The sequence below is a fragment of the Spea bombifrons genome, chromosome 3 (genome assembly GCF_027358695.1).
Source record: "Spea bombifrons isolate aSpeBom1 chromosome 3, aSpeBom1.2.pri, whole genome shotgun sequence".
Lineage (NCBI taxonomy): Eukaryota > Metazoa > Chordata > Amphibia > Anura > Pelobatidae > Spea > Spea bombifrons.
In genome coordinates this window covers 84,594,030-84,606,966 of record NC_071089.1, presented here as the reverse complement: position 1 = coordinate 84,606,966, position 12,937 = coordinate 84,594,030, and the positions used below count along the sequence as shown (strand labels likewise).

At 44.2% G+C, this 12,937-nt stretch overlaps 1 protein-coding gene across 2 annotated transcripts in view; it reads right to left on the bottom strand.

Moving 5' to 3' along the window:
- The window catches only part of CCDC50 (coiled-coil domain containing 50), a 28,182-nt gene extending 19,267 nt beyond the window's left edge, over positions 1–8,915 (bottom strand). For both annotated transcript variants that reach the window (XM_053459047.1, XM_053459048.1), the window contains exon 1: positions 8,662–8,915. In XM_053459047.1, the coding sequence (XP_053315022.1) occupies positions 8,662–8,710 (49 nt within the window). In that variant the 5' untranslated portion in view covers positions 8,711–8,915. The remainder of the gene's footprint in view (positions 1–8,661) is intronic.
- Between the last annotated feature and the right edge of the window lie 4,022 nt (positions 8,916–12,937).

Genomic DNA, 12,937 nt, shown 5'->3' with positions numbered 1-12,937 from the left:
TACACCGTCGATATACTAACATGGCACACAGTCACACATATAACAGCTCAATAATGCTGGCAGCTGTAGAACAAGTTGGAGGTTTGCTCTGGTCCGTACACACTTTTAGGCAAATCCAAGTGACGTTGTGTGCACGTCTCCACCTACAATCCTTGAAAGTAATGCAGAAACACTGCCAGCTCTGGATTAATAGCAGGATTTTATCCAGACAAGCATTTAGGACACGTTTTGTTTGCTTTACTTGAGAGGTTGAGTTTGCAGAGCACTTAGACCAGGCACGATACGGCCAAAGGCTCCATCTCTGATATAATACTACGCAATTAGTATCAGAGGTTTACAATTTTGGTTGTGATTTAAGAGCCACAATGTAGGAGTTTTTATCTTCTTTAATAAGACTAATTAACACACACACTACCATATTAACATACTTACGCACACAGAGTAACATACATACTTCTACTTGGGCTCAGGACACCTCTTCTCCCTCACATTTCCTCGCATGCTGCTTGAATCTGAGCGCTGGGAAATGAAGTCATATCCCTGAGCTCAGACTCGGTGTGATGGGATTAATGGGGCGCGGTAAACCCGGCCTGGGGCAAGGTGGTAGACAGAGATGCTAGCAAGAGATGGGGGCTCCACCCTTGGTGCCAGGAAGTGATTTCTTGTTGCCATTGGGACCTGGCACCAAGGGGTTGTTGCACCCTGATTATTATATTATACATAGTGTAAATTTCACATGTGCAATGAGGGGGCGGTTCCACCTTCGATGCCCAATCTAACACTGACCTAACTAAATATATGATGAGAACCAGAGAGAATCTTAAAAGAGTGAAAGTGATGGAGCTGGCAGGACCATTCCTTTGGTTGCCATACTAATTGCACCACATTTACCATTTTCGCACCAGGATAATTTTAAGTGCAATGTACAACATTCCTACGATTGCATAGCCAGTCCCTGTGCATGTGTTAATGTTCTTTCGCCACCCCCACGCAAAAAAAAAAAACCAAAACAAAAAAAAAAACCTCATTTAGCACATTTGCACAAATTATATGCTGCAGTGTAAACAATGGCTGTTAACCCCTCTGCACCCAGGAGTTTTGAAAACATCCAAAAAAAATAATTTTTTTGTCATGTGTGTTTTCAACAACCTACTGCCTTGCATTATTTGTTTTATCTGGAAGTTTATTGTAAACGTATTGAAGGAATTAGGCTGATTATGTGTTATATATACAAATACACACACACACACACACACGTATCCAACCTTAAAAGAAAGTCACTATTGTATTACAAAAATGAATATATCACATGACTGTTACCCCTTTGAGTGCTGGGCTGTTGGACAAGTTTTTGTAATTTTTCTAGTTTGTGAAAACCAGTATAATATAAAGTAAAATTACAAAATTATAATTCTTACTTCCATTATTTCCCTATAGATGCCAGATGAAATAGTAAAATTAAAATATATATAGATTTTCCTTAAAAATTACCCCTGTAAAAAAAAAAAATATCCGATAGATGTGGTTGTATACACATGTGTATGTATTTTTTGTGTTAAAGAAACAAAATATGAAACGTATGCCAACCTTTTTGCACCGCTGGGAGTTAATATTTAACCACTATTAGTGGGTGAAAGTCCTTATGTCCGTTTTTTGCTTAAAAAAATAAAACGTATTTAAGTAAAATGTGTCACCGTGTCTTTATTTTCTTATTGTTTTCACATTTATTAGGGGGTTAGAGTGGGGAATAACGTGTGACATCACAATCTCTGAACTCTGCGTGGTAGCAGGGATTAGCTTTAAGAAGCGTGCCTGCTGATCTCACAACAGATCACCTGGCAGCATGCTGCCTCTTTGTTTTGTTAATGAGGCTTACAAGTGTGGTGACAAAGGACTGACCGCATTCACCTCACACCTATCCAACAACACAGAAGTCATTCTCTCTAAAGCAGGCATGTCCAAAGTCCGGCCCGCGTTCCAGACTGATACGGCCCCCAGGTGAGCCACGGGACTTGGCGTCATCAGCCGGCGCAGGGAGAAGGAAAGCGCGAGATCTGGGCTTTCCTTCTCCCTGCGCCGGCACACACAGCCACAGGGGCATCGGATGAAGAAATTGTGTAGGGGAGGGTTAGATTTCAACCCTCGTCTACAGTAACTTTAAACAGGGTTGAAATCTAACCCTCCCCCAGTAGCGTACCTAGCGGGGAGCGGGGGGCGGTCCGCACCGGGTGCCGCTCATCAGAGGGGTGGCAACTTGCCGGCACCCGGCTCCCCTCCAGAGACGGACAGTAATGTCCGCCGCTGGAGGAGCAGGCTCGCAAGGGAGCGGTATCGGAGGTCTTTAACAGACCACCGGCTCCCTTGAGTGATTTTAAGCCGGTTCAAGGATTTCCCTTGAACCTGGCTTAAAATCACTCAAGGGAGCCGGAGGTCTGTTAAAGACCTCCGATAACGCTCCCTTGCGATCCGCGCGGCAACAGCTGTTGTGCGCCGGGGTTTGTTGTCAGATCCCGGCGCACAACACTGAAGCCGCGCCCACCGCTGTCCGTGCCCTCTGAACCCCGTGCCCTCGGAAGAAGAAGGAAGAACTGAAGAAGAAGAGGAGCGAAGAGCAGGAAAAGGAGCTGTAAGGAGAAAAGAGGAAAGGTAGGAAAGCATACAGTGAGAGTGGATTGGTGTATGTGTGTGGATTGGTGTATGTGTGTGGATTGGTGTATGTGTGTGGATTGGTGTATGTGTGTGGATTGGTGTATGTGTGTGGATTGGTGTATGTGTGTGGATTGGTATGTGTGTGGATTGGTATGTGTGTGGATTGGTGTATGTGTGTGGATTGGTGTATGTGTGTGTGGATTGGTGTATGTGTGTGTGGATTGGTGTATGTGTGTGTGGATTGGTGTATGTGTGTGTGGATTGGTGTATGTGTGTGTGGATTGGTGTATGTGTGTGTGGATTGGTGTATGTGTGTGTGGATTGGTGTATGTGTGTGTGGATTGGTGTATGTGTGTGTGGATTGGTGTATGTGTGTGTGGATTGGTGTATGTGTGTGTGGATTGGTGTATGTGTGTGTGGATTGGTGTATGTGTGTGTGGATTGGTGTATGTGTGTGTGGATTGGTGTATGTGTGTGTGGATTGGTGTATGTGTGTGTGGATTGGTGTATGTGTGTGTGGATTGGTGTATGTGTGTGTGGATTGGTGTATGTGTGTGTGGATTGGTGTATGTGTGTGGATTAGTATATGTGTGTGGATTGGTATGTGCGTGTGGATTGGTATGTGCGTGTGGATTGGTATGTGCATGTGGATTGGTATGTGCGTGTGGATTGGTATGTGCGTGTGGATTGGTAAATGTGTGAGAGTGATGGGTGTTATGCTGTACCATTTCCAATCTATTTTTCATTATATAATTATGCTCTAAAGTACATCATAACTCCCATCACTCTATACTGTTCCATACAGTGGCAGAGCTGGGAGACCGAGGCCTTGCACCCCCACCGCAGGACTCCTGAAAGGTAAGTGAACTTCAAAGAGGGAGAGGGTAGATAGTTAGGAGGGGTAGATAGGGAGAAGGGAGTGAGAAGGGGTAGATAGGGCAGAAGGGAGCGAGAAGGGGTAGATAAGGCAATCATACTCCTATCATGCCAAGTCTGCGAGTGCCTCCTGGAATCTGGGTATGCCTGGGCATGATAGGAATGTGATTGCTGTTAACAATTATATATATATATATATATATATATATATATATTGTTATTTAATTGTTTTGTCCTATTTTGGTGTGTTACTTTAAATAAAAGTGTTAGATTTTTTTATGGTGTGTGTGGGGGGTCATATTCAGTTTCGGCCAGGTAGTTTTAAAGTGTGTGTGTGGGGGGGTGCCACATACAGGATCCGCCCCGGGTGCCAAATACTCTAGGTACGCCCCTGCCCTCCCCTACACAATTTCTTCATCAGATGCCCTTGTGGCTGTGTGTGCCGGCGCAGGGAGAAGGAAAGCCCAAATCTTGCGATCTCGGACGTCGCTAGATTTGGGCTTTCCTTCTCCCTGCGCCGGCACACACAGCCACAAGGGCATCTGATGAAGAAATTGTAGGCAGTGGCGGAACTACCGGGGTCACGACTGCGACCGGGCCCTGGAGTTCTGCCAGTCAGTGGGGCCCAAGGGGTGCCGAGCGGTTGCTGAAAACGACCGCTCGGCACCTCTTGGGCCCCCCTGACTGACAGAAATCCAGGACTCCTCTGCTCGCCGTCGCTGCCACCGCCGCCTGCCTCTGCGCTGCCCAGAGTGCAGTGTTGGAAGCGTGAGGTGTTTGTCTCGAGTGCCGGCGCTTCACGCTGAGCGCCGGCATATGACGTCATATGCCGGCACTCAGCAGTGAAGCGCCGGCACCCGAGACAAACGCCTCACGCTCCCAACACAGGAGTTGACAGTAAGTGACCTACAAAGGGGAGTAGGGAGGGAGTGGGTAGATCATGAGAAGGGGGGGTAGGGAGGGAGGGAGAGGGTAGATCGTGAGAAGGGGGGTAGGGAGGGAGAGGGTAAATCGTTAGAAGGGGGTAGGGAGGGAGAGGGTAGATCGTGAAAAGGGTAGGGAGGGAGAGGGGAAATTGTGAGAAGGGGGTAGGGAGGGAGACGGGTGACTGTGAGAAGGAGGGGTAGGGAGGAAGAGGGGAGATTGTGAGAAGGAGGGGTAGGGAGGAAGAGGGGAGATTGTGAGAAGGAGGGGTAGGGAGAAAGAGGGGAGATTGTGAGAAGGAGGGGTAGGGAGGAAGAGGGGGGATTGTGAGAAGGAGGGGTAGGGAGGAAGAGGGGGGATTGTGAGAAGGAGGGGTAGGGAGGAAGAGGGGAGATTGTGAGAAGGAGGGGTAGGGAGGGAGAGGGGAGATTGTGAGAAGGGGAGGGAGAGGGGAGATTGTGAGAAGGGGAGGGAGAGGGGAGATTGTGAGAAGGGGGTAGGGAGGGGAGATAGTGAGAAAGGGATAGAAGTGGTATGCCGTTTTCAATAAACTTTGCATAAAATAGTTAATTTGCATTTAATTTTAATGGTTCAGAAAATGTCAGGCAAAATGGTCGGCCCTTGCACATGTTCACTTCATCAAATCTGGCACTCTTCGAAAAAAGTTTGGACATGCCTGCTCTAAAGCATAGAATTAAATAGAACTGAAGAACAAAATATAAACCTTGTATCGCTTGTTTGTACGGATTGTAATTAAAAGCAAGTTTTAATAGAACAAGTCAAAAAGCCAAAATGTAGCAGAATCAACTTCAGCTGCGTAACCGATCCCATAAGAAATCATACGTTTTATACACTTAGCTGCAATGGCTTTGCAGAAGAAAACTGTCACAAATTATTCTTTCATTTATACAGCACCACGATTTACACAAGGCTTCTTGCAGTATATACATCCAAAAGGTGTGACAAAACTAGAATTAAAAAAAAAACGTAAAGTTTAATGTAAACGCATTGAGAAACAGATACATTGGGTAACAGGGCCCTGCTTGGAAGCCTATACACTGCAACAAATGTGATTTCAGCCTTTTGGGACATGTACAAGTGCTTATTTTCAGTAGGATTATACCAGGATACTTTCATTTGGGGCAGATGGCAAGGGGGCATCAGGGACTGGTCCTTGCACCCCAGCTAGAAACCAAGTGCACTTTTCAACATGCCAAACTTTAAATGTGACATCATCCCACCAGGGCCACAACACAGGCCCCTACAGGCCAGGGGAGAATCTGGTCCTAGGGGGCCCATAACATTTGTACAGAAGTTTGTCATTTGAAACTGCTCCTAATTTGCGGTTATTGAGGTCTACTATTGTATTACCAAGCATAACCAGACACTAATTCCACATGTTTAACAAGTTCAAAGATGCAGCCACTTGGATCCAAAACATGATACCTAGACAGGAGGTGCCCCTCAACAAATTTTGTGGGGCAAGGCACAATTTGGTGTTATGCCACTGTTAAGCCAATATCGAACCTGTGCCCCCAAATATGTTGGAGCCTGAAATTCTCACATTTATTGCAACTCCTGGCATCACACGTTAACAACTCAAACTAACATCTATGCTGTCCAATGTCTGGCAGATGACCAAGTTAGCAGATGTCAAAGCTGGCACTTTACCGAACCCTATGAAATGCAAACATTCTTGACTCTAATGATGGGTATTGTAAAACAAACAACCTTCTATTGAAGCACAGACCCAATTTTATCAACCCCCCTTTTATGAACTGGGCCAGATATTTGGGCCTGCTAACAGTCCTGCAATTCAATGATAATGTCCAAATCCACACAAGAGGTGACTCAGAATTTGACGGACTATACAAATTGAGGCCAATTATCAATTTCTTTGCAAATACATTTTCTGAAAATGACGAGTCAGTTGTTCTTTTCAAGGGCAGACTATATTTCAAGGAGTATTCCCTATACAACAGACCAGTACGGGGTATACAGTGCCCTTCAGTATATATGAGGGGAAGGATAGTCTCCTAGATCCACCTGATTGCCCACACTCAGTTGGCACAAGTCGCAAAACAGTGTGGGGCCTACTTCTGCAGAAAGGCTACCACCTCTGGGTAGATAATATAATCTTTATTATGTTGTATTTTTGACACCGCAGCCTCGTCACAAACCTTAAGGTTCCTCGAAACACTTAACTCACCCCAAACATAAGCAAGTGCTTTGCGTATTGAAAAAATTCCAGCCCTCTGGTACACCGACAAAGACAACGTGTATGTTCTAGCCACAATACACAATGAACATGCGGTTCTTTTATATGTGAGGAGAGGGTGATGCACAGGTCCTAAAATGACAGTGGATCATGTACAGCCGTAACTGGTGTTCCCTAAAACCAAAAGATTTGGCAGGAAAAAGGTTGCCATCTACCTGACCCAGGTTGCTATGTTCGATACATATGAAATATGAAATACATAAAAATCAGAACTGGAAAGAACTACACATTCTTAGAGTTCCTGTTAAAAATCATGAGACATTCCAAATTTTGGAGTCCACTCCAAATTTTCAAGAAGAAACTGTCCTACGTCTTACTGGCAGGCACTTTCCTTGCACAATACATGCCAAATGAAAGCCTCAAAAGGGAGGCAGAGACTGCTACAAAACAAAAAAAAAACAAAAAAAAAAACAAAAAACAAAAACAAAAAAAGGTATTAGGAGGGACTCCCATGTACCACTGCTGTTCCTGTCCTTCTCCGCATCGATGACTGCTTTATGGCGTATAATACTAAGAGTAGAGTATTAGTGTTTCTTTTCTTTTTTCTAATATAGTGTTCTTCTGCATTGAGGTGAGTCACAAAGGGGAATAAAATAGGGAGTATTTTTAATTGGCACCAAAATCCCATCAATAAGTTTTTGTTCTGCAAGTTCCAAAACAGCATAAAAAACCTTTGCATGTGGGGTATTTCCGTAGTACATGGAAGAACGGAGATGCAGCTAAACACAGAGGGATTTCCCTACCACACCATACAACCCGTGCAAAAAAGCCTAAGCAGCACAGAAGTGTTGGTGACAAAAAGCACAGGAAATGATTGCTAAGGCTAACTTTGGCAATGACTGGTGTCCAGAAGCCCCCCTCCGCAACATACCCTCGGCTGTCTGCTTTACAGAAATGTGTACTTTTGTGGGTATCTTGGGGGGTTCTTTGTTTAAAATCCCAGCCATCAATGCAGCACATTAAACGTAAAAAAAAAACCCCATCAGTTTTCAATCAGCAATTCACACGTGTGCCCTATAACTGCTTGAAAAGTATGGAAATTCTATACAGCTGAGGTATTTCCTCAATTGTTTAATTTTGGGGGTATTTCCTGTCAATTGAAGTGATTTCTTGAGGATTATTCCTGAAGAAAATATGTCAAGTTTGTTTTCTTTCCCCTCCAGTTATTATTCACACTAATTTGACTAAATGAGTAAATATGCTATCAAAAGAAAGCTCGATCTCTCCTTGAAAAAAAAAAAACCAATATATAGTCTGCATGGGTACAAAAAAAAGGCCGATAATGGTAAAAATGCCAAAACAAATCCGGTAATTAGTGTATGAGGGCCCTCCTCACCTGTTGTCTCTGTTAGTCAATTTGTTATGTTACATACTACTTGTTATGTCCTGTCTACCCATTGTACAGCGCTACAGAGTTTGATGGTGCTATATAAAACAACAACTAATAAAGAAACGCCCCTGGAAGCAAAGTGAAGATGGAAAAGGCATTTTATAAATACAGACATGATCCAAATGTAGTTATTGAACTTTTAGATGCAAAACCCGAAATGCTCTCCGATCCCGCAACTACGATGGAGCCATGTTTACATCCTAGAGATGGGAAAACACATTTATAGCCTGGATACTTTCAAACATTAAGGGTATTCAATAATATCATATTTATATAGAGCCACCAATGTATGCAGCACTTATTACAGTGTCAAGCCTTCATATTTATTGCCCTCTAGCCCCATTGTTTTCAGCCTTCTAATTAGGAATAGGGTGGAAAGCACAGTGACCTGCTGGCAGTGAAGGGGTTAAAACAGGTTAAAAGGATACATATGACCAGCACGTTTTTGGTTTTTTTTTAACTCATTGGAACCAGACAGCAGAAAACAGGGTGAATAAAGGCTGATATCATATACAGTCCGGATGTATAAATAAAGTCATTTTACCTTCTTTGACTCCAGGGAGCTTAGAATTATCGATACTGATTTCGGTCATGTTTGGCGTGTGTCTGCTTTCAGCCCTTCGGAGTAATATTTGTTTTTTTTTTAGATATCGCTAATCGGCCCTGAGGATCTGGCCTGGTTTCATGCAGACGGAGCTTATACTGACTTTAGGATCCCTGAGTCCGTCCAGATCGCATTGCTCGATCAACAAGAATCCGTAAGTGCGATACAATGTAATCACAACTAAGGAACGGCTTTTTTTTTTTTTTTTTTTTTTTTTTTTTTTTTTTTTTTGTAGTTGTACGGCAAGAGAGAAAGGACAAACTGCTTTTTGAGGGTTGGCCTAATTAAGCATGACATCATCCTGTATTCACACCTATCGCTAAGAGCAGGGGGCGGGAGGATTGGTTAACTCTTCTGCTGCGAAACCGAGAGGCTTTTTCAATGCTTTTCAAAACAGTTCTAACCGGGGAATCCCGTGCTTGTGATTGGGGTTTATTTGCATGCATTATGATATACTTTGGTATTGAGCGTTATATATATATAATGCTGCTTAAGAGGTTCTTTTTTTACCTTTTGTTAACCCCAACATTTGTGGGCAATAACGTAAGTACTGCTGTCACATCTCCAGTTGTAATAGGAAGAAATCACTTAACTTTTTATATGGATGTTCTAATTCAATGTGTGGAACACACTGCAGATATGGGCTGAATCATTACAAATCTGGATGAAAATAAAAGTAATACCTTCAGTTCAGTTGTGTATTTTGACTAACACACATCCCAAATAACCAGTATCTTTTACCAATGTACAATGTACAGATTTAACTCTACAGGCATTAAAATAAATGTAGCCAAATGAATGATATATTATAATGTTCCAGTGGGTACAGTTCTATTTTGTAGTGACTAACTTCCCATTCTGCAAAGTAGTAAGTTCAAATAACTCCCAAAGGGGCTGCACAGTATCTCTAAACATGCTATTGAATATCTGGCACGTGTTGCCAATCCCCTGGGGCTGATCTGCATGCGCTACAGGGAAACAATGGCCTTGTGCTATTGATACAGAACAGAGGCATGCTAGAAAGACTGTGTTTTGTCTGTTAGACTGTGGTGTCACAAGCACCATACAAAATGATGATGTAAAAACTAAAAAAGCCCAACAATGCAAAAAAGGTATAGTAACTGTGTTTAAAAACAAATTAAACAGAGCAAAATTCACAGCCCCAGAAATTAAATGACTAGCGTCATTTAAAAACATAGTGTTTTTGCATTAACAGTGTTTTTTTCCATATATATCCAGGGGCAATTGCCCCCCAGGCCGCCCTAAATCTGAACTGAACGGCCGCTGCACAGGGCTGGATTAACGTAGGGGCTGATAGAGCTGCAGCTCCTGAAAATAAGACCAGACTGGCCCACCTGGAAATTTCCCAGCAGCCACGATCACGATGACTTCCGCAGAGGGCCTGCTGCTTACCTGTACATTGCTCGCACACACTGTGTGGAGGCTGTTTGAGGCTAGGATGCCACAGGCAGGCTGTTTGGGGGTAAAGGTGACAAGTCCTGTGCTTCCAATCTGGATGTTGGGCAGATCCTGTATATGCAATCGGTGCCAGGGCTGACATGATACTAAAGGGTGGGCATTACTTAACAAGGGGTGCTGGCTGGGGGCATCACATAAATCAATACTAAAGGGGGGGCTGAGTGTTGGTATAAATATACAATGTGGGGCTAGCAGGGGGCAAAACACACGGGTGTGGGGGCATTAGGGTGACCACATTGGCCATGTTTTCCAGGACACATATAACTCTTACATATTGCTGACCAGCCCAGATAAAATGTTGCCCTGCAGTATGGGGGATGTATAGACTCATGGAAGGAACCAACTAGTCAGATATACATCCTCCATACTGCAGGGCAGCATTTTATCTGTGCTGGTGGCATCAATAAACAAGGGGGGCAGCTGGGGCCATTACATAAATCAATACTAAACTGAGGGGCAGGCTGGGGGGCATAAATACACATAGTGCTGGCTGGGGGTGATACACAAGGGTGCAAAAACACAAAAGGGGGGTCAACGACAAAGCAGTGTGGAAAATACTTTGTTATTGTTGTAGCTTAGCCCGTCCGAATGTGGGTGTCAGTGTGGCAGAGCCTGTCCTGTTGTGTGTGTCTGGGTGTCGCTGTGGCAGAGCCTGTCCTGGTGTGTATGTGTGTGTGTGTGTGTGTGTGTGTGTTTGGGTGTCGGTGTGGCAGAGCCTGTCGTGGGGTGTGTGTGTTTGGGCCTCTGTGTGGGAGAGCCTGTCCGGGGTGTGTGTATTTGGTCATCTGTTTCCTGGCACTCTACATACAGTAGAAATAAATTGAACTATTTAATTTTTACTTATCCAGATATAAAAACACCCTCCTGAATTTGTAGTCACTTCAGAGGACAAAACTTTCTGGGCCCAGAAATCAGTGAGCAGAAAAGTAAAGGTTTCGTGTTATTTACATTATTTCAATCTGCATATCTTATTAAAAAGGATCAGTGGCACTAAATTGTGGCTTCAGGTGTCCTGTGTATGATGTACTCCCAATCCCATCACATTACATCAATATGCTTTAGAAAATCAGGAAAAGATTGGCATGGATGTTGGGCTGATTCGGTGGTGCAATTCGACTATACTTGCGCCACAGGCCTTAGGCTGTCTGCCCTCCCCTGTATCTGGTATATGGATATGTTTTGTAGACCAGTTTACTAAATAAACACAGTTAAGCATATTTCCTCAGGCTAAACTATAAAATATTAGGGGACGCTACAGCTATCATAGGCACTTTAATGCATATGATAGCTGAGTGGTCCTTTAAAGTTGGGGGGTTTGCAGAATTTGCCTGTGTGACTTTGCCTCTTCCCCACCCCTGGCTATTTCCAGTGCAGGCGAAGTGTTCAGCTGAATGTATCTTCAGCCATGCTAGCCAGCTCTGGTTAACTGCAGTGAAGCGAAGCATCATTCACAATGGAGAAGGTGTTCTGCGGCAGCTATTTCCTAAGGTAACGTCTTGGCAGAAGGTTGTCTGTGACACTGGAGTGAACTTTAAAGCGAGTGCAACTTTTCTCAAACCCTACATTTTAGAGTTATATTGTTTACAGAATGAAATAAGCAATAAGAAATCCCACCTAATGTGTATTCCATGGAAAGGCATCTGAAGTTCCTGTTCTCTGGATCTGCATTATTTCCGTATTTCCCGAATATAGGCCGCACCTTTCCCCCCCACTTTATGTCTTTAAAGTGGGGGTGCGTCCTATAATCGGGGTTTAGTGCAGGAATGCGCAATTCGTATCGCCCGACGCCCGGGACATGCAGTTCCGGGCGCCGGCAGGCAGAAGGGTTAGGATACAGATCCCCTGCAGCGCACCTGCATCCTACTCTCCGATACGCTGAGACAGCCTCCCCTGCCAGCACTTTCCACTTTCCTCCGCTGTCGGCACCTTTGCGCAATGTGCTTTAACAATCTCCCTTGCCTGGACTTCCCACGGCAGAAGTGGCGGCACCGGAAGTTGTCTCGTATCACGCAGCTGTCCGCTGCCGGGCCCGCTAGACACCCAGGAGTCTGCATTGGTATGTCTAGCGGCGGGGGGCAACATATCTCAGGGGAGGGCAGAGTGGCAGCATATCTCGGGGAGTGGGCAGAGTGGCGGCAACATATCTCGGAGGGTGAAAGATCCCGTCTTTACAGTTACTCAGAGCCTTTGATAACACTATACCCGCACCCTAATATCTCTGCTCCACATACTCTATATGTCCTTATTGCTTTGCTGACAGCTTGCTTCTCTCCTCACTCATTAACCCCTTAAGGACAAGGGGCGGTCCCTAAACCCATTGAAAACAATGCATTTTGAGCCCGTACATGTACGGGCTTTGTCATTAAGGGGTTAAAACTTTTTTCCACTTGTGTCTCACAGATTTTTCCTGAATTCTCTGGAATTGGCTACCTCATTCTGTCAAGCTCTTCTGTGCTTATTCTAACATAAAGTGCCGGGAACACCCCACCATTTAGATGCCATTTGTGTCACCAAGTTTCAGACTGTGATATCCCTAAAACAATAAAAGTGAACAATAAAACGAAGGCATACCATGACCAAGAAGCCCAGAACATAAAATAAATTGTGTGAGCAGTGCTGCCATCTGTTGGCATTTTATATTTTTAACACTAAAAATAGGGGATAGTAAATAAAGATATTTTAGGCACAAAAACTTGTGATTGCACCAATATATAAATAGTTTTGTGGAATGATGTCA